The following is a 27,920-nucleotide window of genomic DNA, read 5'->3' on the forward strand; positions in this document are numbered from 1 at the left end:
TTTAAATCCATCTGAATTTTCATAGACTCCCTCTGACATCTTAACACACTTGTGGTAAAATACTCTAATATACGTCTGTAGCTGTGTCTTCTCCCTGCACTGTCCTTCGTCTGTGTGATTTACTGTAGTGACACTATTTTTTAAACTTTCAACCACAGTGATGGGGAAACTGGTCAACACGTGACTTGCACCAGCCTTAGTTTCTAATCTGAACACGTTTGTTTCTCACAGTGCTCATCAGTTTTAAACATATGATTCAACTGAAGTGATAATATACTACATGATATGACTCTATATCATGCTATATGATGTATGTATGAATTCACAGGGTCCCAATTTTGGATAAATACACATATACCCTACATATATCCTGACTAAGTTTACAGCACCCCAGCCTTCAAATGGAGAGACAATTATGTCTTGCACTCTGACAGGCGGTGCAGGAGGAAGTTGCCACAAGACACTGATCTTTGGTCCGTTTTGAATTTCCACCACAAATGGTTAAAGTTAGGATTTGGGGAGGGAAACCTGCTTCTAGATCTGTACCATATTGGGTCTTTGTTCTATCTATGCTGACTGTGAAGAGATACTCAGAATGAAAAAGCAGAAGTTCTGATAATATCTCCATAGTTTCAGTTTGACAGACTTTATAGAAATAAGAATAAAAACTCTTCACATGTTAAGACAAAAAGTTAATATTTCCACCCTTTTATTACAACATAACATATACATACTGGTTACATCTAATGACAACTCCCTCTGCACTGACTCCACTGTTCCACATGACATCTACCTACATGAACTATTATACAACTCTATAGCTCTACTCTATTCCACTGGAGGAGAGAAAGCATCACAGAGATCCTTAAATACAGGGACAGAGTCAAAGGTGGCCCTCTGGTGGATGTAGTACTAACTACAGGTAGAGGGAGGTTGATTTTTTTTTACTTATCCATTATTTTACCAGGTAAGTTGACTGAGAACACATTCTCATTTGCAGCAACAACCTGGGGAATAGTTACAGGGGAGAGGGATGAATGAGCCAATTGGAAACTGGGGATTATTAGGTGACCATGATGGTTTGAGGGTCAGATTGGGAATTTAGCCAGGACACCAGGATTAACACCCCACGATAAGTGACATGGAATCCTTAATGACCTCAGAGCGTCAGGACACCCATTTAACATCCCATCTGAAAGACAGCACCCTACACAGGGCAATGTCCCCAATCACTGCCATGGGGAATTGGGATATTTATTTAGATTTTAGACCACAGGAAAGAGTGCCTCCTACTGGCTCTCCAACACCACTTCCAGCAGCATCTGGTCTCCCATCCAGGGACTTACCAGGACCAACCCTGCTTAGCTTCAGAAGCAAGCCAGCAGTGGGATGCAGGGTGGTATGCTGCTGACGATGATGACAGAACGATGATGACAGTTGATGACAGAATAAAGGATGAAAGTAAAGCAAAGTAAAAGTAATAAAAGGATGGGAGTAAGGAAAGTACAGTTGAAGTCGGAAGTTTACATACACCTTAAAAAGATACATTTAAACTCAGTTTTTCACAATTCATGACATTTAATCGGAGTAAAACTTCCGTCTTAGATCAGTTAGGATCACCACTTTATTTTAAGAATGTGAAAAGTCAGAACAATAGTAGAGAGAATTTTTTATTTCAGCTTTTATTACTTTCATCACACTCCCAGTGGGTCAGAAGTTTACAAACACTCAATTCATATTTGGTAGCATTGCCTTCAAATTGTTTAACTTGGGTCAAACGTTTTGGGTAGCCTTCCACAAGCTTCCCACAATAAGTTGGATGAATTTTGGCCCATTCCTCCTGACAGAGCTGGTGTAACTGAGTCAGGTTTGTAGGCCTCCTTGCTCACACATGCTTTTTCAGTTCTGCCCACACATTTTCTTTAGGATTGAGGTCAGGGCTTTGTGATGGCCACTCCAATACCTTGACTTTGTTGTTCTTAAGCCATTTTGCCACAACTTTGAAAGTATGCTTTGGGTTATTTTCAATTTGGAAGACACATTTGCGACTAATCTTTAACTTCCTGACTGATGTCTTGAGATGTTGCTTCAATATATCCACGCAATTTTCCTCCCTCATGATGCCATCTATTTTGTGAAGTGCGACAGTCCCACCTGCAGCAAAGCACGCACACAACATGATGCTGCCACCGCCATGCTTCACGGTTGTGATGGTGTTCTTCGGCTTGCAAGCGTCCCCCTTTTCCCTCCAAAAATAACAATGGTAATCATGGCCAAACAGTTCAAAAAAAATTCATCAGAATATAAATATTTAACATTCATAGAAATACAAGTGTAATACATCAAAATAAAGCTTAACTTCCAACAAGAATTTTGATCTGAGTGTTCTCAACCACGAGATCCGTTTCGGCACCTTCGCCTCAATCACTTTAAGATCCGACTTAACCAACTTTGAGAATGTGTTTTGCTTTGAGATCCACACTTGCTTTGGCGCTGAGCTAACTTCTTACTCAGCCTTTCCTGAAGAGAGAGAAGTTTTAATTCCGCCATATGAGATTTTTGAAGTCACCAAAATCCAGACAAAGTCACGAGTGAATAACCTGTTGTGTGAAGTCATCTACACACTAAAGAGCAAGGGAGTAGACAATGATCTGAATTGCAAAATTATTTTGAGTGGAGGAGAATCAATCATCAGAGCATTAGATACAGGCTACATAATTCTCTATATTATGTTGATAACTGTATATTACTGATCATTACCAACGTACGATGAGAAGTAGCCTGATCTGACACAGCTGCCCCTGTTACAATGAGGCTTGTACGAACTTGAACCCAGTCACAGAGAAACATAGCAAGCAGAGGTAAGGGTAAATCCAGATCTTTACTTAAAATCTAGGCAGAAACAAGGCTTCAGCACCAGAGTGCACAAAACAAAACATAAGACCTCAGCAACGCAGCAGGCCAACTGAGGAACCAAAATAGCCAGGTGAACAGAAAAGGTAATTAAACACAGGTGAAAATAATGAGAACAATCAGGGTAACCTGGGAATGAGAAAACAAGGCAAGGGTGCCCTCCAGCGGCAACCCAAGGAAACACACTCAAAATAACTCAGGAACTGTGACAGCCCCAGCTTCACAGTGTAGAGATCCTGGCTGTGTTCCAGGTCAGCTACATTGCAGACGCATGCCTAATCTCACGCCTGGATAGGCCTTTAACAAATCAACTAACCACATAATTTAGGAATCTGATGCCCACTACGCTGTCGATGACGTGGCACACAACTATTTGTTGATAAAATGCAACGTCTGCAATGTATTCGGCCTGAAATGCAACCCCTGTTAAGGCTTGTTTTAACCTGCATTGACTGCTACTATTAAAATTGTTGAGATTAAATGTCTTGGTCATGTGTAATAATTTCTTGACATTTGCTGTCATGTACACCTTGACCACGGCTAGCTACAGTACACCTGGCAGTTTTTGAGTTTTGGAAGGGGAGGGATTTTTTCGGCCACACGTTGCACAAGACTTGCAAAGAAAGGGGAGGGGCGCTACCAAAGATGATCCTTCCTGGTTACACCACTAGTCCAACATCTCAACCAACACTAGTAACTGTCCAGAGGCCAGCGCTCACGCAATAATTGGTTCTGTGTTGCCGAGATGAAGCCAAAGAGAACCAGCCACTATCATCACATACACATCTGAGTGACATTGTGGCTCACATGATAAAGCTTCTTTCACATTACACCATTTTCAATATCCTTAAAATCACCTTATGTGCCTGACTGTCATGCCTAATGGCTGTACAAAGAAATGACTTCCTTCACATTACATGGTTTACAAAATCCTTCAGTTTTATTACGTTTCACACTATGCGAGTCTTGACAGGATTGCGCGTGTCCCGTTATGTCTAATCTGAAATGAATTATACCAGACAAGCTGACTCAATTGAACCTAAGGTCAGTTCGTAACTGGTTGGAAGAATAACAAGAGTGAGGAGAAAATAAAACTTGGAGGGCTCTCTGAGGCTGAGTGAGAGGGTTGGGTGAGAGAGCACTGAGAAGGGTAAGTCGTTTCCTGTGTCTGTGAGGTCAGGGGACGTACGCCTCTCAGAGTAGGAGTGCTGATCTGGGATCAGTTTGGGCTTTTAGATCATAACGATAAGATTATATGGACAAGGGATCCTAGTTCAGCCCCTGAGCTCCGTACTGCTCTATCAACCAATCACAACCAGGAGAGAGTGGGAGGAGGAGACAAAACCAAGATGAATGATACAGCTACAGTATCAATTCTAAATACCATGCTAGCCTTTTCATGCAAGTGATATTCTGTCGTTTCATTAAGTAAGTTGTTCACCTGGAAAAACTGGTTTGAGAGACTCAGTCAAGCATAACCGACACACGTTGATAACGTGTAAGAACAATATAGGCCATAGGTTAATAGAGAGAAAGGACTATATCTAGGTACTGTCTGGTATGTTGTTCTAAAATATGACTAAACACACTGGCCACATCCAACTCCCCATACTAACTAGTAGGCTGATAGATATGAGAAAATACAACATTTTATAGTATGTGCAATGTCTTCTATTGAGTCACAATCATTTCAGTGTTTAATCTAGTTTTTTTGCTACATGCTATTGAGGAAGAGAATTGTCACTTCAGACCCAGATGATAATCAGCTGATTATGAAGTTGTTTAGTTTGTCTGGGAGCAAGACATTGTGGTCCGTGACGGGGCTGGTTTTCTTTTTGTAGTCCGTGATTGACTGTAGACCCTGCCACATTCCTCTCGTGTCTGAGCCGTTGAATTGCGACTCTACTTTGTCTCTATACTGACGCTTAGCTTGTTTGATTGCCTTGCGGAGGGAATAGTTACACTGTTTGTATTCGGTCATATTCCCGGTCGCCTTGCCGTGATTAAAAGCAGTGGTTCGGGCTTTCAGTTTTGCGTGAATGCTGCCATCAATCCAAGGTTTCTGGTTGGGGAATGTTTTAATAGTCGCTGTGGGTACAACATCACCGATGCACTTGGTAATAAACTCACTCACCGAATCAGCGTATTCATCAATGTTGTTGTTCGACGCTATCCGGAACATATCCCAGTCCACGTGATCGAAGCAATCTTGAAGCGTGGAATCGGATTGGTCGGACCAGCGTTGAACAGACCTGAGCACGGGCGTTTACAGTTTTAGTTTCTGTCTATAGGCTGGGAGCAACAAAATGGAGTCATGGTCAGATTTTCCGAACCATCAATACTGATGGGGTGGAGGGAATCAGTAACATAATGGTGAATATAAACACAATATTGATGGAGGGAATCAGTAACATAATGGTGTATATAAACACAATATTGATGGAGGGAATCAGTAACATAATGGTGAATATAAACACAATATTGATGGAGGGAATCAGTAACATAATGGTGGATATAAACACAATACTGATGGGGTGGAGGGAATCAGTAACATAATGGTGAATTTAAACACAATAATGATGGGGTGGAGGGAATCAGTAACATATTGGTGAATATATATTGTATGTAGCTCGCCAACTTTTAATATGACATGGAGCAAAAATTCCTGTTAGCTAAATAAATGAATGATCCAGCTATGGTGGTCATTTGTGTCATGTCTGACTACAGCAGTGTTGCTTGTCCATGTGCTAGCTAACAGCAACAAACCGTCGACGAGTTAGCAAAACTTGGTGTCAGAATCCAGCAGTGATCAGCTGGTGGTTGCATAGTAACGGTGTCACCAGCCCGAATTCTAATAGAGCTGGCACCAGTTGTGAAACTGGGCTGCACTGGACCGGGTTTCCCACGTCCCAGTTCCAATTTGAAAATGTCATTCGATCCGGCTCTAATTTGGTCCTAATTTTAAGGGTCAGTGATAGAGCATCTACAGATGGACTATACAAAAAAGGTGTTACCAAATGAAATCACAGATTACAATGTTTACAGTATTTGTCATACTTTTTGCACTATGAAAATGTTGCACTTTTTCTGATGTCACCACTGTAATGATATGATAGACTATAATGATATGATAGTTGAATTTTCCAGACTGGAGCGTGATAGAGGTAGTTTTGCATTGTTCAGCTTCAGGACTTGAGTTTTGCAGACTGTAGCCTAGTGGTTACAGAGTTGGACTAGTAACCAAAAGGTTGCAAGTTCAAAACCCTGAGCTGACAAGGTACAAATCTGTCATTCTGCCCCTGAACAAGGCAGTTAACCCACTGTTCCTAGGCCGTCATTGAAAATAAAAATGTGTCCTTAACTGACTTGCCTAGTTAAATAAAGGTCCAAAAAAAATACCTGGTCAGATTTCTTTACAAGCAGACATAACCACAAACCATGTTCCCACACTGAAGCACCAAGATATGGAGATCTTTATGTCTGAAAATGTACACATGCATGAGGATGTGCACAGCTCTACTTTGGTTCACCACAGGGCCATTTGAAACTAAAAGTGATGCTGCTGACAAAGAGTTAACGCTCCCCCTTTATGTCTTTGACGCTGCCCTCGACCCCAAGTTAACCACTGCAGTGTGTCAGTCAGTTGTCATGGTCACCGTCTCTCATGTTGTCACTGGATGAGTTCCATCCATTTCTCAGTAACATTGGTGGCAGAATCAAGCATCCCATATTGAATACAATACAAAAAAATAGAACATGCTAATTGTTATACTAGTGTCAAAGCAAAAGTTATTGTTAAAGTAACCTGTGGATAGACAGTAAACGTTAAGACAGTTAACCTGTGGATAGATAGTAAACGTTAAGACAGTTAACCTGTGGATAGATAGTAAACGTAAGGACAGTTAACCTGTGGATAGACAGTAGATGTTATGACATAGATAGACAGTATATGTTATGACAGTTAACCTGTGGATAGACAGTACATGTTAGAAAAGTGAACCTGTGGATAGACAGTAGATGTTAGGACAGTTCACTTCCACCCTATGTCCTCTGTCTCTGCTAGTCAACATGATGGCTGCTGAATGCTTCTTTCATAACAAAGTCCCTCCCCATCTCTCATCCAACCCCAATCATGACGTTGGCCATGTTCCAGGCTGACTACATTAAAGTCGCCTTCCAGATTTCACAACTCCTGGATAGGTGTTAAACATATCAGTTAACCACAACATACGATATAGCAATCTGATGCCCATTGGTTGCTTTGGGCAGCCTGACAACAATATAGTAGGCCTGGAATGAGACCGCTCTCTCCTCGTTGTAGTTGATATATTGAGCAGTACTGAGCTCTGACCTCACAGACTCAGGAAACTACTAACCCTGCTACTGTTCTCCCTCCCATCTCACTCTGACCTCACAGATACAGGAAACTACTAACCCTGCTACTGTTCTCCCTCCCACCTCACTCTGACCTCACAGATACAGGAAACTACTAACCCTGCTACTGTTCTCCCTCCCATCTCCCTCTGACCTCACAGATACAGGAAACTATTAACCCTGCTACTGTTCTCCCTCCCACCTCACTCTGACCTCACAGATACAGGAAACTACTAACCCTGCTACTGTTCTCCCTCCCATCTCACTCTGACCTCACAGATACAGGAAACTACTAACCCTGCTACTGTACTCCATCCCATCTCACTCTGACCTCACAGATACAGGAAACTACTAACCCTGCTACTGTTCTCCCTCCCATCTCACTCTGACCTCACAGATACAGGAAACTACTAACCCTGCTACTGTTCTCCATCCCATCTCACTCTGACCTCACAGACACAGGAAACTACTAACAATACTACTGCTCTCCCTCCTTCCCTACCTCCCTCCTGACAGTCAGTTTCCTCTTCTCTCTCTGTTTAGCCTGCCTACCTGTTTCTCTCTGGCCTGAATTTTATTTCAAAGCCCTTGGTGCTGATCTGCAGTGAAGTTGCTTTCAATGTGATGGAATATTATCCTCTGTAGGTTTATTAAAACAGTGGATAAAGAGGACAAGAGATGTCATTATAATATTTCATGCTTTTCTTTATTGGTTTCAACACCAGGTCCAGTGCACGATAACACATCAGAAATCAACAAATGACCATACAATGTCAAGAGGCCAACAGTAATCATTACAGGTTAAACAAGATCATTGTATTACAATAGAAAAATGGATGTTAACAAATGTCAACAAATAACAAAAATACCATTACATTAAATGTCAACAAATAAGAGAAAAGCAACATTTGTATTGAATTACTTCTCTTTGTACATTGATGTGGGAGAATCAGTAACATAATGGTGAATATAAACCCAATATTGATGTGGGGGAATCTGTAACATAATGGTGAATATAAACACAATATTGATGTGGGGGAATCAGTAACATAATGGTGAATATAAACACAATATTGATGGAGGGAATCAGTAACATAATGGTGAATATAAACAAACACAGTGCACATACTAACAAATGTCAACGAATCACAAATTACAATTTGATTCAATGTCAACAAATTACTAAACAATATGAAGAAAAATAGCCTTGATCTTAATCTGAGGCAGCAATATGGGTTAAACAGTTTTCACAGGATGATTACAACTGAAAGAAGGAATGTAAACATTTTTAATTACTGTATATCACTGAATGATCAGTGATATACAGTAATTATCAACATAATATAGAGAGTAATGTAGCCTTTTCCTGATGTGCGGTTGAATGCAGAACAGCTGCTTCTCAGGTTTGATTTTGCTCCATTTTGCAACTTGCAATTCAAGTCACTCCGAACTCCAGTGCTCACTAATATGTAGATGACTTCACACCACCGTTTTTTCTCTGGTGGCTTCGTCTGGATGTTGGTCACTGTGAATACCTCATAGGGAGGAATTAAGACTTCTCTCTCTCTCCTGTAAATACAGAGTAATAAAATATGTCAGCTCCAAAACATGTGAAGATCTCAAAGCAGGACTTCGTTCCAAATGATCTAGTTATGTTTTTCTTCTCTAGAGCGCTCGAGGTGAAGGTGCCGAAACAGATAGTTTTGTTGACAGCGTTCTGATCAAAATCTACTTTGGTTCACGGTGGGTGGTCCTACATGTTGTTCCACTTTGTTTGAGCATTTGAATGGCCTCAGTTAGATAGAAGTGCAAGGAATGGTACTGGAACGTTGTCCCATAATTACATCTACATCTAAGTTGTCTGTTGAAGTCCGGGTAGATATTGGGCTTTCATTTGTGTACACATCGATAGATGGTTTGGCTTTTTCTTCTGCTTCGTTCCAGGCATTATTGAAGTCTGAATTGGTATTCTTCTCAAGTGGGAGGTAGACTGTGTTCACCTCATTGTGCATGTTGTTACTGCAGCCAACGTATTGATAATCAATAGATGTAGTGGCCATTTCCAGTGAGAAAGGCTTCTGTAAAAGTACAATTTAGTTTCAATACATTACTTCACAAGACTTACCAGTTCTCTTTTTCTCCCATTGAGAACAATGTCTGCTAACTCCTTTGTGCAATAGATTTGGGTCGTTCCATAAATAAAGTGCCTTTTATGTCCTTGTAACATTGTGTGTAAATTTTGATAAAACACTACATTTAACAGTTTAATCATATACAGCTACACTCTAACTAAACAGATTATATTTTTTAAATTCACATTCTCTTTCACACACAATAAGCTTCCATTCCCCCGTCACAAGTGGAGTTATGGCTGATTTAAGATCGTCCACCCTGTTACCTTTTAATTGTCATCTTTTATACAGGTTTTTATTACATTAACCTCTGGAGATGGGAAAACATATTTTTATGAAGATAAACATGTGTTCTTTATGACAGAATGTTAAAATTAGGTGAAATAAATAGTAATGTTTCATTGAATTACCCAAAAGGCCCTCTATTCATGGAACGACCCCTTAATGTACATTTTCTCATATCATATATACTCAACAGGAACTTGGGATATTGGTGATAATGTCAATCAGACCTGGGTTTAAAATACAGTTAAAAAAATAAGTTAAAATGTTTTATCTGTGTCATTTTGAGCTTGCCTGGCTTAATTGTGACAGCTGTCATTGGGAATGGATGACCAAAATGCAAGCGGGATGTGGATACTCATCTTTAATGATAAAGAATAACGCAAACACAGAAAACAATAAACAAGAACGACTCACGACAGGCTAACAGGCTATACGTACAAAATAATAGCAGTGCTAGCACAACAACCCACAAACCCAAGTGAAAAACACACACCTAATATATGACTCCCAATCAGGAACAACGATAACCAGCTGTCCCTGATCGGGAGCCACACAGACCAACATAGAAACATGCAACCCAGAACAAACATACACAGACATTTTCTGCCACGTCCTGACCAAAAACCTACACAACTACACCCTCTGCTCGTCAGGATGTGACATTAATAAACAAATAGAAATGTCCCATCTGGTACTTCAGGTAGACTAAAGAAAACAAAGTATTTTAGATTATTTTTCAAGTATTTAAACTCATGTCTGATGTCGGTATAGATGATCAAACTATGAAGCTTTACATATCAAATAATTAATTAAGAATAAACTATATGATGCAGTCAACAATGTTCCACTATTCTGGAAACCTTAATCTTTAGGGCAGACGACAATGACAGTTGCATATGGATAAAATAAAAATGATCTCACCAGTCCAAAGTAAAGACCCAGGGTCAACGCCAATGCCGCCACCACAATAAAAAAACGAATTACGACTGCACGTTTTCCCCATATCTTAAGATGTTGTGAATGAGCCTAGTCAGTATGAGCTGGTGACTCCTCCAGTCAGAGCTATGGTAACACTGAGACAAGGAAGATGAAGAAGAAAAAGGACGGGAAGAGGCCTCAACCACAGGAAGCTGAGGAGCTGAAAAATCCAGACAGAGGCAAAGAGGATATGTGGGTGCGGGTAGACTGTATGCAGATGTTCCTCTATTGTTCAGCTTCAGGACTTGTGTTTCGCATACTGTCTGCTAAGATCTACAGATTTCTGACTTTACAAGCAGAAAAACTACAAATCCTGTTCCCACACTGAAGAACCAAGATAATATGTGCACAAAGTCATGCAGATCTTCATGTCTGCACATGTACACATGCATGAGGATGTACACAGCTCTACTTTGGTTCACCACAGGGCCATTTGCAACTAAAAGTGATGCTGCTGAGAAAGAGTTAATGTTCCCCGTTTCTGTCTCTCACACTCCCCTCAACCCCAAGTCAAACACCGCAATATGTGGTCATCAGTTGTCAAGGTCACTGTCTCTGAGGTTGTGTGACTGGTAATGACGTCACTGGATGAGTTCTACCTATTTCTCAGCAACAGGTTTTATTTACAAATGTTGCTTCAGAACAAAGTATCATCATTTCAATAGAATAAAATAGAAAATTGTCAATTAAATTGTCAATTAAAATATTTCATAAAATATATCACATTTGGTAAATGTGAAACAGTGGAGGCTACTGAAGGGAGAACGGCTCATAATAATGGCTGACAAGCCTGTTCTCCCCAGCTAAGGTGCCACCAACCTCCTGTGATATGGAAGGATACCAGTCATCAGTCAGTCATCAGGGTGAATTCCCTCATGACTTCTGACTGCTGTTTAGATCTTTTCTAGCCTGAGTCCCAGATCTGTTTGTACTGTCTTGCTAACTTGAGGTGTCATAAAAAAGATTCATCCCCCTCTGCAAAGTCAAAAATATTTTCACATAACCTTCCCCTTGTACTGTCCAAAAATGTGCAGACCCTCCCCACTATAAAATGTACTAAACATTTTTTTATTACCACCATAAATAATAACTGTAGCAACCCTGTGCTTATAAACATGGATATCAACTTTACCACAGTGGATGCCACGCAGGGCTAACGGGCCAGAAGGTTATGGGTTCGCCAATCACCACAGACGAGCCAACTCTCTCTGCCTGTTTTATTACACTATGATCAGAGCCGGCTTCAGATAATGATCAGCTAGGGGGATATAAGAGTTTCAACATTTTGGTGCTATATTTATAATTATAAGATATATGCAACACATTTTCAACCAACCAATAAGCAACGCAGAACTGCATACCGATTACTGACTTTGGGTGCTTATCATCATGGTTTGCGTTATATATAACCTTCCCTACTCAGTATTAAAGTCTTGGCTTGACAATCTCCCAATGTCTTTAAATTTTTTGGTTTAATGGAATGGACAGTGAGCAGTTTGGATGCTTGAATTACATTAGAGGGGAGGGGATGAACATTTGCAGGTAGCCTACAGGAGACTTAAAGTAGCCTAATCAGACTAAAACATTGTGACTACTTATGTTTACGCCACACATAAAAGGTGATACATTTTAAAAGTTAAATGACAAGCATTTAGGCTATATTTAAGCTTTAGGCTCTAGGTTGAGAAATAGGAGCTCGGATCAGAAAGTAGGCAGGTGTGTTGAGCTTTTCTGAATAACTGGGCCTGCTGGGATCATAGGTCAATGTGGCCACACTATATGGAACAACTTGGGAGAATGATGATCGGCAAGAGACAGCACATCAGTATCAGCAGTAAAAATACAGCTAGACTGGTCTGCTGCTGTGCCTTTCTAGAATCTATCAGAGTAGACACACAACTGATCCAAATGGAATGAAACATTCCAAAAACAAGGCTTATAATTACATTTTACTGCAGTCTACTGCCTAGAGTAGAACAATAATACAATTATTCATTGGTTTTTGGTGTTGTAGTCTAGGTAGGATTATTGTATTGTCCCTAAGCAAGATCAATAGGGGAGCTGCATGTGTCTTCACTGTTCTTTCATGTGTAATGATGCACCTGGCCTCTGTGGTGCCTATCAGCAATTCCTATTTGTTGTTGTGGATTTATATTAAACATTGATGCACCTTTGAATGCTTTTATGTGTGGTATGATTGCTAGCCAGCCAATTGCAGATCTGGACAAATGATCCACCTACCACTATTGTCACTATGAATGGTGGATAGAGGGCAGGATAGACAGTTGACTGGTAGACTATATTGACCTGTGGTATAGTAAGCGTGCGGAAAAGCATAGTGCATAAGACAAGTACCATTCACCTTAATAGCAGAAGTGCATGCAAGCAGATGAGGACATGTGGTTATATGCAGTAGAATACATTCAATAGTAAAACCTGCCAAATGGTAGATGTAAACCAGGGAAAGAATGTGCCCCTGTGCCCAGAAAAACCCGCACTACCCTCAAATGCAAAAGAAAAGTTTGACAACCTACCCCTACGTTGAACAATTTCTAACTGTCCCTAACAGATATCTTTTGTGATCTTTCCCCCTCAGAAACCCCCCTGCTAACAAGTTTGAGACCCTCTTGAAGGTGTGAGACAGACTGTCATCAGGTTGAGTTTGGTGTAAAGCACAACAGACAAAAAAAACCTAACAAAGATAAGATAAATGTCATTTAGTTACCAATATGTAACTTTGTATGTGCCATTACTGTAAAAGACATTCATTATCATGTCCATCTCTTAGATAACAAATGTTTTTTTTTGTATTAGTGTCAAAGCAACCGTTTAGTGTCAAAGTGGATAGATGGTATATTGTAAGATTGTTCACTACCTCCGTGTTCTCTGTTAGTCAGCACATGCTGTGACCCCGGATAAAACGGCAATAAAAGTTGGCAAACTCCAGGAAACGTTGCAGCTGCGCCCTGGACATAGGCTGAGGCCAATCCACCATCACCTTCCCGGGATCCATCAAGACACACCCAGCAGAGAATATGTAACCCAGAAAAGGGATGGTGGAGCGATGGAACTCACACTTCTCTGCCTTCACAAACAGCTGATACTCCAGAAAGCGTTGAAGAACCTGTCGGACGTGGAGAAGACGATGATTTATTCAATGTAGACGAAGACAAACCGGTTCAACATGTCTTGGAGAACATCATTTACTGGAGCCTGTAACACAGCAGGGGCGTTGGTGAGGCCAAAACGCATGACCAGATACTCGTAGTGGCCGCTGGTCGTATAAATCCTGTTGCAATGTAGGTTTCCATTGCCTTGGTCTCCGGTCCCGACAGAGAGTATAAATGTCCCCGGGATGGGTTGGTGCTAGGGAGAAGGTCAATCCCGTGTGGCTCCCGTGTGGCTCAGTTGGTAGAGCATGGTGTTTGCAACACCAGGGTTCTGGGTTCGATTCCCACGGGGGACCAGTACGGAGAAGAAAAAAAATGTATGAAATGTATGCATTCACTACTGTAAGTCGTTCTGGATAAGAGCGTCTGCTAAATGACAAAAATGTAAATGTAATCCCGCAGTCATAGGGTTGGTGCGGCGGAAGCGAAGTGGCAGGGGTCTTGCTGAACACCTCCCGGAGGTCCTGGTACTCCATGCGGAGAGGTCTGGGGCACCATCTGAGCCCCCAGGAAGACGTCACGGGGCAGGTTGCGCTGAGTTTAAACTATGGGCATGGCAGAATAGACTTCAGCCAATGATGGTACCAGTTGATGAGGGCATTCTGTTGCTGGAGCCAGGAGAATCCCAAAACCACGGGAATCTGAGGACACTTGATGAGCAGAAATGTAATTGTCTCGCGGTGATTCCCTGACACCCATAGGTTGATCGGAGTGGTATGATGAGCGCCCGTCCTGCACTCTAACATCAGGACTGAGTGGGGATGTTCAGCTCGGAAGCCAGGGTAGCGTCCAAAAAGCTCTCAACGGCCCCAGAGTCGTGTTCTCTGTTTGTCTGCACCTATATAAACTACGGATAAATCAACTGCTGAAGACAGGAAGAACGACACCCGGCGACAGGAAGTGCGTCACTAGGCTGGGACCTGCCTGCACGCCGACGTTAGGATGAGCAAGTTTAAACCACGCTCCTCCTCCCTCTGACAGGCCAGCATTGAGCGGGAACTATCTCTGTCAGAGTATAAAAGAGAGAACAATAGAATGTGACACCCTCTTCTTCTCTCTGCCCTGCGAGGTGTCACAGAGAGACCGTATACGAACGACATATTTACCATACAGGTGTTTGCATTAATGAAAGTACAGCTAAATCAGAAGGTACTATGTGCAGACTATTTTGTTCTGATACCAGAAACGAATAGACGCAACTTTAACAAATCTAAATATCTTTGTAGCCACTTCTAATTATTCCTGACAAACAAAATGTCCTCAAGTGAGCTGAAATTAATATCTTTACAACAGATGTACAGGTAGTGGATAAATAGGACAGGAGATGTAATAATGCTCAATGTTTTTCTTTATTGGTTTTAACAAAAGCTGCTGTGCACATGACAACAAATGCCAATTCACTGGCAGAAGAAATATTAACAATATAAGCAAACAATGTGGGTATCGTTTATAACAGGACAGATGACTAAGATGGCGCCGGAGAAGAAGGCAGACGTTTTACATGTTTTTTGTTTGTTTATTTGCATTGTCTGTAACTTACTTTTTACATAATGTTGCCGCTACCGTCTCTTATGACTAAAAATAACTTCTGGACATCAGGACTGTGATTACTCACCACGACTGGCAGAATCCTATTTTTCCTTTAACAAGTTTGACGAAGCCGACGCGAACGATATACTGCTTTCTCGGGAACAGGCCCGGATCTCTGTGATTTGCATGAAAAGGTGGCGGAGAAAAAGGGACATTTTGGTTTTAGCCCTAATCTGGCACACCTAATTCAGTCTACTAACCATCAACCCCTTGACTAATTGATGCAAATGTGCCAGTCTGGTGAATCCAGAGGAGAGGGTTGGGAAGTACTGCACCTTGTAGGCAACCGTGGTCCTGGAGTGCCGCAGGCAAATCATGATTTATTTTAACCGACCTGGAAGACCAGGTGTGTTGAATTTAGGCAATCACTGAACTGACCCCTACTGTGTGACACTGGATTTGAATAACCCTAGTCTAAGCTTTCTCTGTCAATCATGCCTTTAATTGGTTAAGTGAAATGCTTCCCTCTTCTGGTAACTATGAACAATGCTCCATGTCACTGCAGCCTACCTAAACCAAAGCATCTGTCGACCATCTATTTAAAATGTTTATTTCCCCAGAATCCAACTCCTAAATAAGTGTGTGGCCCATTTGCAAGTGTGAGACAGTCATGTGAATATGAAAACCCCTTTATCAGATCAATTAATAAAAGGTTAATGACTAAAATATATCTTTGATTGTTTTACTATTTGATGTTCCTTGTCAACTTGCCTCTTAGACAAACCACCTAGACTGTGTCTGACATCTGTCTTGAATACTACTGACTAAAACTACTGTGTTCTAATCATACTACATACTATTTAGAATGTAGCCTGGCGAGCCGGCCGGATCTCTTACTTTAATATTATGCTACATGGTTATCTGTCTGGTTATTAGCTACCCTATTTATAATGTATAGTCTAGTTAAAATGTATTCAATAAGCAACACATTTTAACATACTAGACTCACCCACACTGAGAATGTGTCTTCTACAGTCTATCCACATATCTTATTATCAGTTTATAATCTGGGTCTGATGTGACAATTCTCTTCCTCAATAGTATGTAGTGAATTACACCAGATTAAGTGTAATGGCCGTCGTAGTGAATGGACCAAGGCGCAGCGGGTTGAGTGCTCACCTTTAACTTTCATTGAACAAAAACAAGAAAACGAACAACAGCTAGACAGTTTTGCAGGCTACACACAGCAATGCAAAAACAACTTCCTACAAAAGACAGGTGGAAAAAGGGCTACCTAAATGTGGCTCCCAATCAGTGACAATGATGTACAGCTGTCCCTGATTGAGAGCCATACCAGGCCAACACAAAGAAATACACAACATAGATAGGAACATAGAAATAGAAAATATAGAACATACATAAAACCCCAAAACACACAAAACAAACACACCCCTGCCACGTCCTGACCAAACTACAATAACCCCTTTACTGGTCAGGACGTGACATTAAGGCTGAAATGAATGACATCCTGGCATTGAAAGCATACTCAATAGAAGACATTTCACATACTTTAAAACATTGTATTTTCTCATATCCATCAGCCTACTAGTTAGTATGGGGGAGTTGGACGTGGCCAGTGTGTTTAGTCATATGGTAGAACAACATACCAGACAGAACCCTACATATAGTCCTTTCTCTCTATTAACCTATGGCCTATATTGTTCTTACATGTTATCAACGTATGTCGGTTATGCTTGACTGAGTCTCTCAAACCAGTTTTTCCAGGTGAACAATGTACTTAATGAAACCGACAGAATATCACTTGCATGAAAAGGCTAGCATGGTATTTAGGATAGGTACTGTAGCTGTATCATTCATCTTTGATACAGCCTCCTCTTCCCACTCTCTCTCCTAGTTGTGATTGGTTTAGTGAGCAGTACGGAGCTCTGGTGCTGATCTAGGATCCCTTGTCCATATAATCGTATTGATTATGATCTAAAAGGCAAAACTGATCCTAGATCAGCACTCCTACTCTGATGAGGCGTACAGCCAGTGATCTCACAGACAGGAAAAGACTAACCTTTCTCAGTGCTCTCTCACCCAACCCTCTCACTCAGCCTCAGAGAGTCCTCCAAGTTTTATTTTCTCCTCACTCTCATTCTTACAACCCGGTACGAACTGACCTTAGGTTCAATTGAGTCAGCTTGTCTGGTATAATTAATTTCAGATTAGACATGAGACACGTGCAATCCTGTCAAGACTTGCATAGTGTGAAAGGTAAACTGTAGGATTTTGTAAACCATGAAATGTGAAGCAAGCTTTAAAGCCAGTACTAACATGTCATGTCTTTGTACAGCCATTAGGCATGACAGTCAGGCACATAAGGTGATTTTAACGATTTTGAAAATGGTGTAATGTGAAAGAAGCTTTATCATGTTAGCCACAATGTCACTCAGATGTGTATGTGATGATAGTGGCTGGTTCTCTTTGGCTTCATCTCGGCAACTCAGAACCAATTATTGCATGAGCACTGGCCTCTGGACAGTTACTGTTGTGGGGCATTGAGATGTTGGACTAGTGGTGAAACCAGGGACGATCATCTTTGGTAGCCCCCCTCCCCCCTCTCTTTGCAAGTCTCGTGCAACGTAAGGCCGAAAAATCCCTCCCCTCCCAAACCTCAAAAGCTGCCAGGTGTACTGTAGCGAGCCGTGGTCAAGGTGTACATGACAGCAAATGTCAAGAAATTATTACATATGACCAAGACATTTAATCTCAACAATTGTAATACAGTAGCAGTCAATGCTGGTTAAAACAAGCCTGAACAGGGGTTGCATTACAGGCCGAATAAATTTCTGATGTTGCATTGCATCAGCCAATGGTTGTGTGCCACGTCCTCGACTGCGCAATCGGCATCAGATTGCGATATGATGTGGTTAGTTGATATGTTAAAGGCCTATCCAGGCGTGAGATTAGGCATGCGTCTGCAATGTAGCTGACCTGGAACACAGCCAGGATCTTTACACTGTAAAGCTGGGGCAGCTGTGTCAGATCAGGCTACTTCTCATCGTACGTTGGTAATGATCAGTAATATACAGTAGTAATCAACATAATATAGAGAATTATGTAGCCTGTATCTGATGCTCTGATGATGTTTGATTCTCCTCCATTCAAAATCAATTTGCAATTCAGATCACTGTCTACTCCCTTGCTCTTTAGTGTGTAGACGACTTCACACAACAGGTTATTCACTCGTGACTTTGTCTGGATTTTGGTGACTTCAAAAATCTCATATGGCGGAATTAAAACTTCTCTCTCTTCAGGAAAGGCTGAGTAAGAAGTTAGCTCAGCGCCAAAGCAAGTGTGGATCTCAAAGCAAGACACGTTCCCAAAGTTGGTTAAGTTGGATCTTAAAGAGCTTGTGGCGAAGGTGCCGAAACGGATCTCGTGGTTGAGAACACTCAGATCAAACTTCTTGTTGGTTCTGTGAAAGGTTTCCTTACATGTCTCTTGTCTTTCTCTAAGAATCTGAATGGCATCAGTCAGGTAGAAATGCAATGCATGGTACTTGAATGATGTTGTCATATATGCAGAATTGCCCTCTTGAACTGCTTTGTTAAAGTCCAGGTACATCGATCTGGAATTGTGTCCTGGTTTGTTTTTTGTATACAAATAGATAGCAATGGAATGCTCTGTATTCAAACTGTCTCCATGTGGTATAGCATGTGGTTTTGCTATGTTCCAGGATGTATTGAATTGAGGATTCGTGTTTAACTCATCGTAGAGGTACATGTTTTCAACCGCCCACAACATTAAATCTCTGCAACCATCGTATTTATCATCAACAGAAGAACGGACCATGTCTAGAGGTAGAATCTCTTGCATCCCTCCATCTTGAATCCCTCCATCTTGAATCCCTCCATCTTGAATCCCTCCATCTTGAATCCCTCCGTTCTCAGTTTCTCCATCCTGTAACAGTGACATTTTTTTAAACACGTTTCCATTCATAAAACTTATGGCAAACTGTACTAAAGTTTGGGAACGCTGATCTACTGTAGGGGCAAACAATTTCAATTTAATATGTAATAAAAAAAATGTATTTAATTTAATTAAAATGTAAAATATCTCACCTTTGAATGGGGAATGCCGAGGATCAAAACTAAGATTACTATCAAAACAAGTAGAAAAATAACAGAAAAGACGATTGTCTTCTTTTTGTGTATGTTACTGATTTCCATCTAGTGACGTTGAAGAAGGGAGTAAAAGGTTACAGTTAATTTCAACAAGAAACCAGTGCTGTGTTCGAATACCCATACTTACATACTGTATACTACATACTTAATGAGTACATACTACATACTATAATTTCATATTGGTACTGTAAATGGACGGTATCCTTTCAGTTGAGTGTACTAGCGCTTTGCCTGTCTACCGGAAGTTGATGCTGTTGCTATGCAACTTCTTGCTAGCTTGTTAGCATAGCTAACAAATGACTAGCTAGACATCTTACGACTTTGTGAACAATGTCCAATGAGAACGCACAATGACTATACCACTTAACTAACCTAAGAATGATTTGAATAATAAAGTCAATAAATGTTGGGTGGTTAGTTAGATAGCATATAGTTAATATCCTGGCAAGTTTGATGTATTAGTAGCCAACTAACGTTAGGTAGCCAGCTAACATACCGGTACATACAAGCAACTGCTGTAATGATATGCTATACGGTTCGTAAGGGCTAGCGTACCTAACAAATTGTCACCCAACATAACGTGTAACATCATTTATTTGAAAAGTCATTACATTATTACATTGCTCAACATTTTCTTAACATTTGTCATAATTACTTAAAGCAATGCATTTGTGTCCGCTTTCATCGGACTTCAGCTGCATATTTTCGCAATTTTCTTCAAATCTGAAAATGTTGTGACGCCACGCCCATTTTCTGAAGAATTGCATTGAAATAGTGTCCACTGCTTGTTATACTTCCTATTTTGACTATTTTGAATGTAGTACGACATCCGGGGACTTTCGGCATAATAACTCTATCCATACTATGACCAATAAGCATAATACATTCTCCATTTACATCACAAATAGTACTGTTCATGCGGATAGTTTGAGTATTCCAACACAGCTCAGGTCCTACTGTGCCTGTTCCAGAGGTATTTATATTGAGAGGTACAATTGGAAGAACTTGAAATTAAATGAAATGTAAATGTGGCATTTGTAATATCTGCCATCAAATGTATTTGTGCTCTCTGTTCTCGCTAGTTAGTCACTTTTCCTTATCACTCACAAGTTAGTGTTATACTGTACTCTGTGAGAGGGCAAAGTTATCACTATAATCATTCTTTAATCATTACTTTTTAGTGTTTTTTGCTTGTGAAATAATCTGTAGAAAACTGGATGTACAGGTAGAAATGTTACATTCTTACCTGTTAGTTGAGTTATGGTCACTCAATGTTACGGTATCCTTTTTTATGAAGCCAAGTTATGAGCAAAACCTATTAATCCTCTTCTCTTGTGTGTTCCATTGTTATGTTGATACGCACAACAGGTTCTCTTTTTATGGAACCACCCATGTATGACACATCACTGTTTTTTCTGGTCCTTGGTGACTTTAACCCTGAGTATACCTTGCATTACAGTTCTAGCACAGGTAAAAGAGGAAACACTGATGTGTCACAAGGGGTAAAAACCTGAAGCATCCGGTGGGGGCTTCCACTCACTACCAAATATGGTGATGAGAGGAAGCCCAGAGGGCAGCAGTGAGAGAAGACGGACAATATGTAACGGGGCCAACATTCTGATAATGTTATAATAAATTAAACATCTGATCTCAGTATTCTTGAACATTTGAGAAAGTTTCTAAAAATGGCATAATGTTTTTATTTAACTAGGCAAGTCAGTTAAGAACAAATTCTAACTTACAATGCCAGCCTAGGAACAGTGGGTTTACTGTTTTGTTCAGAACGACAGATTTTTTATCTTGTTAGCTCGGGGATTTGATCTAGCAACCTTTCAGTTAGTGGCCCAATGCTCTAACCACTAGGCTACCTGCCGCGCCGAATTGTTGTGTGCCACGTCATCGACTTAGCGGTCGGGCATCAGATTTAGGAGTGCAAGGTCGAATTCAAGTTGTTACACATGCACACTTCAGAGAGGAGATAGATGGGTTTAGTTATGTGTTCTCATACAGTCTAGGTAGATGAGTTTAGTTATGTGTTCTAATACAGTCTAGGTAGATGGGTTTGTTATCTGTGTTCTAATACAGTCTAGGATTTCTTCCCAAGTCCATTTCTCCTGCTGCTCCATTCCACACTGCTTGGCCCTTTGGTGGTATTCTGTCACGGCTGTTTGAATGAGCGGACCAAAATGCAATGTCAGTTTCACGTAACTATTAGACGTGAAACTGAATGCCGTACATAAGTAACTTGAAATCACAAAACAACAAACCGTGACACACAGAGAGAGAGAAACACACTACTCAAAAGATAATCACCCACAAAACAGTAAGAGGAGAAACCCCTACTTAAATATTATCTCTAATCAGAGGCAATGAGGATCAGCTGCCTCCAATTAGAGATCAACCCCAAACAATCCCAACATAGAAATAGAACAACTACAACTAAAACCTAGAAATAGCAAACATAGAACAACCAAAAACACCCCCTGTCATGCCCTGTCCTACTCTACTAATGAAAATGATATCTTACTAGGGTCAGGACGAGACAAAGATATCTTTGTTTCAGATGACTTCCCGTTGTACATTGCTGGGAGGATGATCAGTAATATACAGAACATAATTAAACAGAATTATGTTGCCTGTATCAGCTGGTCGTAAAAGAAACGTTAAAAAAAAATACTTTTCTGATAAATTTTGCCACCAATTTGCAGTTCAGCTCTTACAAAGTCCTGTGGTCTCTAATGTGTAGATGACGTCACACCACAGTTTTTTCTCTGGTGGCTTCATCTGGATGTTTGTCACTGTGAATACCTCATAGGGAGGAATTAAGACTTCTCTCTCTCCTGTAAATACAGAGTAATATAATATGTCAACTCCAAAACATGTGGAGATCTCAAAGCAGGACGTTTCTCCAAATGAATCTCTGTCTTTTTCCAAGCATAGAGTGTCCGAGGTGAATGTGCCTAATCTTTTTTGTTGACAATGTTCTGATCAAAATAACACTTTGGTTCTATGATAGCTAGTAGTGCTGAACGATTAGTGCTTTTTGAGGTTGGTTCGGTTTGTTTGATAATTTAAAAAAAATCATTATTTTTTTAAACATTAAATACACTATGCAATATGTGGGTTGAATGATGTAAGAACACGTAATAAAACTATTAATAAAAGTCCCATGATGGTAGTGACTGACCATTACTGCTTATCACTTAATCATTTTTAACCATCATTTATTCACATTACTTTAATTAAATATTTCAGTTACATTGGTTTTATTTTATGACTTGAGTATGTCATTCCAAGTCATCATCTCATCTCTATAGAGCTGCTGCCTATGCTGTCTGACTAAATACCTATTTTAGTGTTGTAAATATATGAACACTATTGTGACTATGAACACAGTTAATAGCTTTATGTAGCAGTAGCCTGTATCTATTGCTTTACAATTCAGGTCACTCTTCCATTTCCCAGTGCTCTTTAGAGTGTAGACGACTTTACACCACAGGTTACTGACTGCTGACTTTGTCTGGATGTTGGTGACTTTGAATACCTCATAGGGAGGAATCAAAACTCCCCCTCGTTTGCATAGGCAGAGTAATATGTCAGGTTAACACCAAAACGTGTGTTGATCTCAAAGCAGGATGTGTCTCCAAAATCGTATAAGGTCTTATGTATAGAACTTGAGACAAAATAACCAAAGCGCATTTCTTTGTTGATAACATCCAGATCAAAAGTTACATTGGTTCTAAGGTAGGTGGTCCTACATGTTGTTTGACTTTGTTTGAGAATCTTAATGGCGTCAGTTAGATAGAAGTGCAGGGAATGGTACTGGAATGATGTTCCATACCCATAACTGCCTTGTCTAATTGCTTCGTTGAAGTCTAGGTAGATGGATTCAGAGGGAGGTTGGGGTTTGTTATTTGTGTACAAATACATAGAGATGGAATGCACTTTTTGCAGACCATCTTTTGGAATGGATGCATGTTTCTCTGCTATGTCCCAGGCTCTTATGAAGTTAGTGGTGGTGTTTTTCTCATGTGGGAGGTAGTAGCTATCCACCCTCTTAAAGGCTTCGTCTCTGCAGCCATCATATTTGTCATCAACAGAATCAGGTGCCATGTCCAGTGGGAAAATCTTGTTCTGTAACAGTAACATTCTTTAGTGACATTCTCCTGATACAGACCTAACAGGTCCCTGCTTGGGTTATAAAATGTTTACCAATCCCTTATTGGACGTAGTTTCCTATTTGTGAGGCTAAATGTGAGGAAAACAAGTATTAAGTCGTGTGTTTGTCTGTGGTTTTATGTCAATGTGCAAAATGAAAGTACAAAATAATGGCAATGCTCAAGTCCTAAAGCAGGATGCCAAAGATATGATCCACAATTGTTTTTTCTGCATAGCTCAGGGCGTAGTCAAAACAACATGAAGACTATTCACAGGTATTGCCCATAACATTTAAGGACTCTCTTTTCTTGTCAGAAAAAACAGTAGTGGGACAATATTTTCTCTTCTTATGTCTCTGTAAAAGGAGTACTTGTTCAACTTAAAAATATAAATGAACCCTGCTGGTGTTAAATGTAAAGTTGTAGGAACGTGTAACAAATACATTACAATGTAATTATATTTGATTGGCTTTTCGTTTACTCAACTTAATTTCCTGATTTGAAATAATTTATTATAAGCAGGGTAAAAAAAGTAAACTAGGTAAATTAAATATTACGTTTGAGGTTGTATTTTTCTTAGTGTACCTGTTTCACCAGTCCAAAGTGAAGACAGAGAATCAACATCAAGACAAATATTGTGTTTGTCTTCTTCTCAGTTCTCTTCACATCTAAAGATGAGAACAAAACCAGTGAAAGGATGATAAACATTTCCATTGTGCCTTTACATACAAAGAAGTTACAGATACATACAAAACTGTTGTCATTGTAAAACATTATAAAAACATCTCACCATCAATTAAGAGATATCCACCACCCATGTTGCAGAAGTCTACAGCATGTTCAAAGTATAATCAAACATAAAAAAATTATGAAATTAACTGTTAATTCAACAACCCAAGTGATGCAACAAGTGATCCCTGTTCCTAAGACTGGAATAAAAGATCACATCCTGTCAAATGGAGAATCACTCACCTGCACTCTGTACTAGTACAGTAACTGGTGACGCAAGGAGCTCTCCAGTCAAACTCTTCTTACAGTGGATCAGTTCTCTCTGTCATCCCAGTCATGTGTTTCTTTTTATAGCTGTGATAATGATGATCCACCCCACAGTGACGTTGAGGTCTAAACTGAAAGACAACTTTAAAGTTACTTTCTCTTTCAATTTGGATAAAACTTTAACTTCATTTTCTTCATTACAATATAATATATTTCTGTGATAGTGAGGTATGGTCATACTAGACATAATTTAGCTCAGATTATTATTATATTTGCATGTAGCCAGAAGGGGGAATTGTCAAAGGTTACCAGGGTAACTGCATTGGCAGGGAGTCAGTTGTCTCAAAGCTTTGTCTGCCAATCATGTTCTCAGCTGGTGAGATTCTGACCTCTTGTGCCCACAGTGCATCATGTCAAGACGACGATTTAGGCAGTTTCCCAAATACTCTCAAACAGCTTCCTATTGTTGTTTCCTTTACTATGTTATGTCAGCGTGAGACCCGGATGTTTTCCCCATAGAGACGCATTATATTTTATTTCATTCTATGGGTTTTCCATCATATTGCTTTCATATGGCAAGGTCTTTCAGATCTGTGGTGGTTACAAAGGAATGATGACAGGAGACAAGGAAAGAGGACAAGGAAAGGAAATTCAGAATGGGACGTGACCTTACGGGTGTTTGGTATCACAGCGGCTGACTGTGTAGTTTATGCTGGAGTCCAGCCACTGTAGAGGTAGCACCTAATCCAACAGCTATACTGTATATGTACAGTGATGTCTGTTTGCACAGATCAATACAGCTCATATTCTAACACACACACACACACACACACACACACACACACACACACACACACACACACACACACACACACACACACACACACACACACACACACACACACACACACACACAACCTCTTTCTTTTGTCTCCATAACACAGTAATATGTCAGATGAATAACCCCTCAGTGTTTGTTCAGGACAAAGTTTCTATTGATAAAGACTGATTGATTGCTGTCGTTCAGAATGTCAACACATCGGACACACCCAAACACGTGTTTTTTTTATTTATTTTATTTCACCTTTATTTAACCAGGTAGTCTAGTTGAGAACAAGTTCTCATTTGCAACTGCGACCTGGCCAAGATAAAGCGTAGCAATTCGACACATACAACAACACAGAGTTACACATGGAATAAACAAAACATACTATATAATATAGTAAAAGAAAACGAAAAGTCTATATACAGTGAGTGCAAATGAGGTAAATTAAGACAATAAATAGGCCATGGTGGCGAAGTAATTACAATATAGCAATTAAACACTGGAATGGTAGATGTGCAGAAGATGAATGTGCAAGTAGAGATACTGGGGTGCAAAGGAGCAAGATTAATAAATAAATAAATACATTATGGGGATGAGGTAGATAGATGGGCTGTTTACAGATGGGCTATGTACAGGTGCAGTGATCTGTGAGCTGCTCTGACAGCTGGTGCTTAAAGCTAGTGAGGGAGATATGAGTCTCCAGCTTCTGAGATTTTTGCAGTTCGTTCCAGTCATTTGCAGCAGAGAACCGGAAGGAGAGACGACCAAAGGAGGAATTGGCTTTGGGGGTGACCAGTGAGACATACCTGCTGGAGCGCATGCTACGAGTGGGTGCTGCTATGGTATGCACACACAGTGAATGTTAAGAGTTTCCCCTGTGGGTGACTGTGTCGAAACAGCAGATGGCTTGAGAAGGAGGATACATTGGCACACAGTCACATATTTCTACAGATTCTGAAGTGAGGTCAATGTTATCTAAAGAATTCTGGAGAACAGAATGCTGGATGTCTGCATTCCAGAAACGTTCAGCAAACATTCTGATGTGTTTGGATAAAATTATTGTACATCTGACCTGGGTCACTAAAGTTACAATAATTTATGTTGTAGTCATCCAATCATACAGTATTGCTAGTGCTATGTAATCTAGCAAAGGTGAAACACATTGACGGTGCTTCCTGGGTTGAGAATTGAGGTCCGGTTTGGATTAGTTGATAACAGCGTGGTCCTAGCAGTGTAAGGGTGGTGGGTTTGATTCCCGCTGGAGTCACATACCCTAAACTCAAAATGTATACACTCACTGTACTGTAAATCACTTTGGATTAACCTCTATGGGCTAGGTGGGACGAGCATGGCGCATTTCGTGACAAAAAAATTCTAAATATTCCATTACCGTACTTCGAAGCATGTCAACCGCTGTTTAAAATCAATTTGTATGCAATTTTTCTTGTAAAAAAGCGATAATATTCCGACCGGGAAAGCGTGTATACGTACAAAGAGAGAGAAAATAAAAACATCTCGTGCCCTCGTGCACGAGCCTGAGTCTCAGAGTACTCTGATCGGCCACTATCCAAACGCGATAATGTGTTTAAGCCTGGGGCTGCCTCGATATCATTCAGCTTTTTCCCGGGCTCTGAGAGCCTATGGGAGCCGTAGGAAGTGTCACGTTACAGCAAAGATCCTCAGTCTTCAATAAAAAGAGCCAAGATGAACAACAACTTGACAGACAGGCCACTTCCTGTTCAGAATCTTCTCAGGTTTTTGCCTGCCATATGAGTTCTGTTATACTCACAGACACCATTCAAACAGTTTTAGAAACTTTAGGATGTTTTCTATCCAAAGCCAATAATTATATGCATATTCTAGCTACTGGGCAGGAGTAGTAACCAGATTAAATCGGGTACGTTTTTATCCAGCCGTGTCAATACTGCCCCCTAGCCCTAACAGGTTAAAGAGGTTTCTAATATTGTTATGTTCACAGACTTCCGTTAAAGGTAATCATGAAAAAACAACGTATTTTCACCTACAGTACCAGTCCTGGTTCAATCACAGTGTGTAGAGTACAGTATGTAACAATACTGTATATCACCTACAGTACCAGTCCTGATTCAACCACAGTGTGTAGAGTACAGTATGTAACAATACTGTATATCACCTACACTACCAGTCCTGATTCAACCACAGTGTGTAGAGTACAGCATGTAACAATACTGTATATCACCTTGTTGGAAGACATGTTTAACTTTCATGTGGTACTATGCAAAAAGGTACTGTATGATGTTGTGTTGTCAGGCTACAGCCATGATTCTCCACTCTGTTACTGATGTTGTGTTGTCAGGCTACAGCCATGATTCTCCACTCTGTTCCTGATG

General features: G+C 40.3%; 2 protein-coding genes across 2 annotated transcripts; both read right to left on the reverse strand.

Moving 5' to 3' along the window:
* Positions 1–17,006: 17,006 nt before the first annotated feature.
* LOC106610442 (ecto-ADP-ribosyltransferase 5) lies at positions 17,007–20,855 on the reverse strand. Its single transcript, XM_045712801.1, has 2 exons — positions 19,510–20,855; positions 17,007–19,348 (listed from the first exon to the last, which is right to left on the reverse strand). The coding sequence occupies exons 1-2, from the start codon at positions 19,615–19,617 to the stop codon at positions 18,464–18,466; spliced, it is 993 nt and encodes a 330-aa protein (XP_045568757.1). The 5' UTR covers positions 19,618–20,855; the 3' UTR covers positions 17,007–18,463.
* Positions 20,856–23,130: 2,275 nt separating this feature from the next.
* On the reverse strand, positions 23,131–24,727 carry LOC123723764 (T-cell ecto-ADP-ribosyltransferase 1-like). Its single transcript, XM_045712796.1, has 3 exons — positions 24,520–24,727; positions 24,315–24,397; positions 23,131–23,706 (listed from the first exon to the last, which is right to left on the reverse strand). The coding sequence occupies exons 1-3, from the start codon at positions 24,545–24,547 to the stop codon at positions 23,131–23,133; spliced, it is 687 nt and encodes a 228-aa protein (XP_045568752.1). The 5' UTR covers positions 24,548–24,727.
* Positions 24,728–27,920: the final 3,193 nt, after the last annotated feature.

Source organism: Salmo salar, unplaced genomic scaffold, assembly GCF_905237065.1.
Source record: "Salmo salar unplaced genomic scaffold, Ssal_v3.1, whole genome shotgun sequence".
Lineage (NCBI taxonomy): Eukaryota > Metazoa > Chordata > Actinopteri > Salmoniformes > Salmonidae > Salmo > Salmo salar.

Excerpts from the sequence above, each read along its gene's own strand:
- LOC106610442 (XM_045712801.1), bottom strand. The coding sequence starts at position 19,617 with ATGGAAATCAGTAACATACACAAAAAGAAGACAATCGTCTTTTCTGTT. Across the intron at positions 19,349-19,509 it reads TCGGCATTCCCCATTCAAAG|GATGGAGAAACTGAGAACGG; the intron begins GTGAGATATTTT and ends TCACTGTTACAG.
- LOC123723764 (XM_045712796.1), bottom strand. The coding sequence starts at position 24,547 with ATGGGTGGTGGATATCTCTTAATTGATG. Across the intron at positions 24,398-24,519 it reads TGGATATCTCTTAATTGATG|ATGTGAAGAGAACTGAGAAG; the intron begins GTGAGATGTTTT and ends TCTCATCTTTAG. Across the intron at positions 23,707-24,314 it reads ACTTTGGACTGGTGAAACAG|AACAAGATTTTCCCACTGGA; the intron begins GTACACTAAGAA and ends TTACTGTTACAG.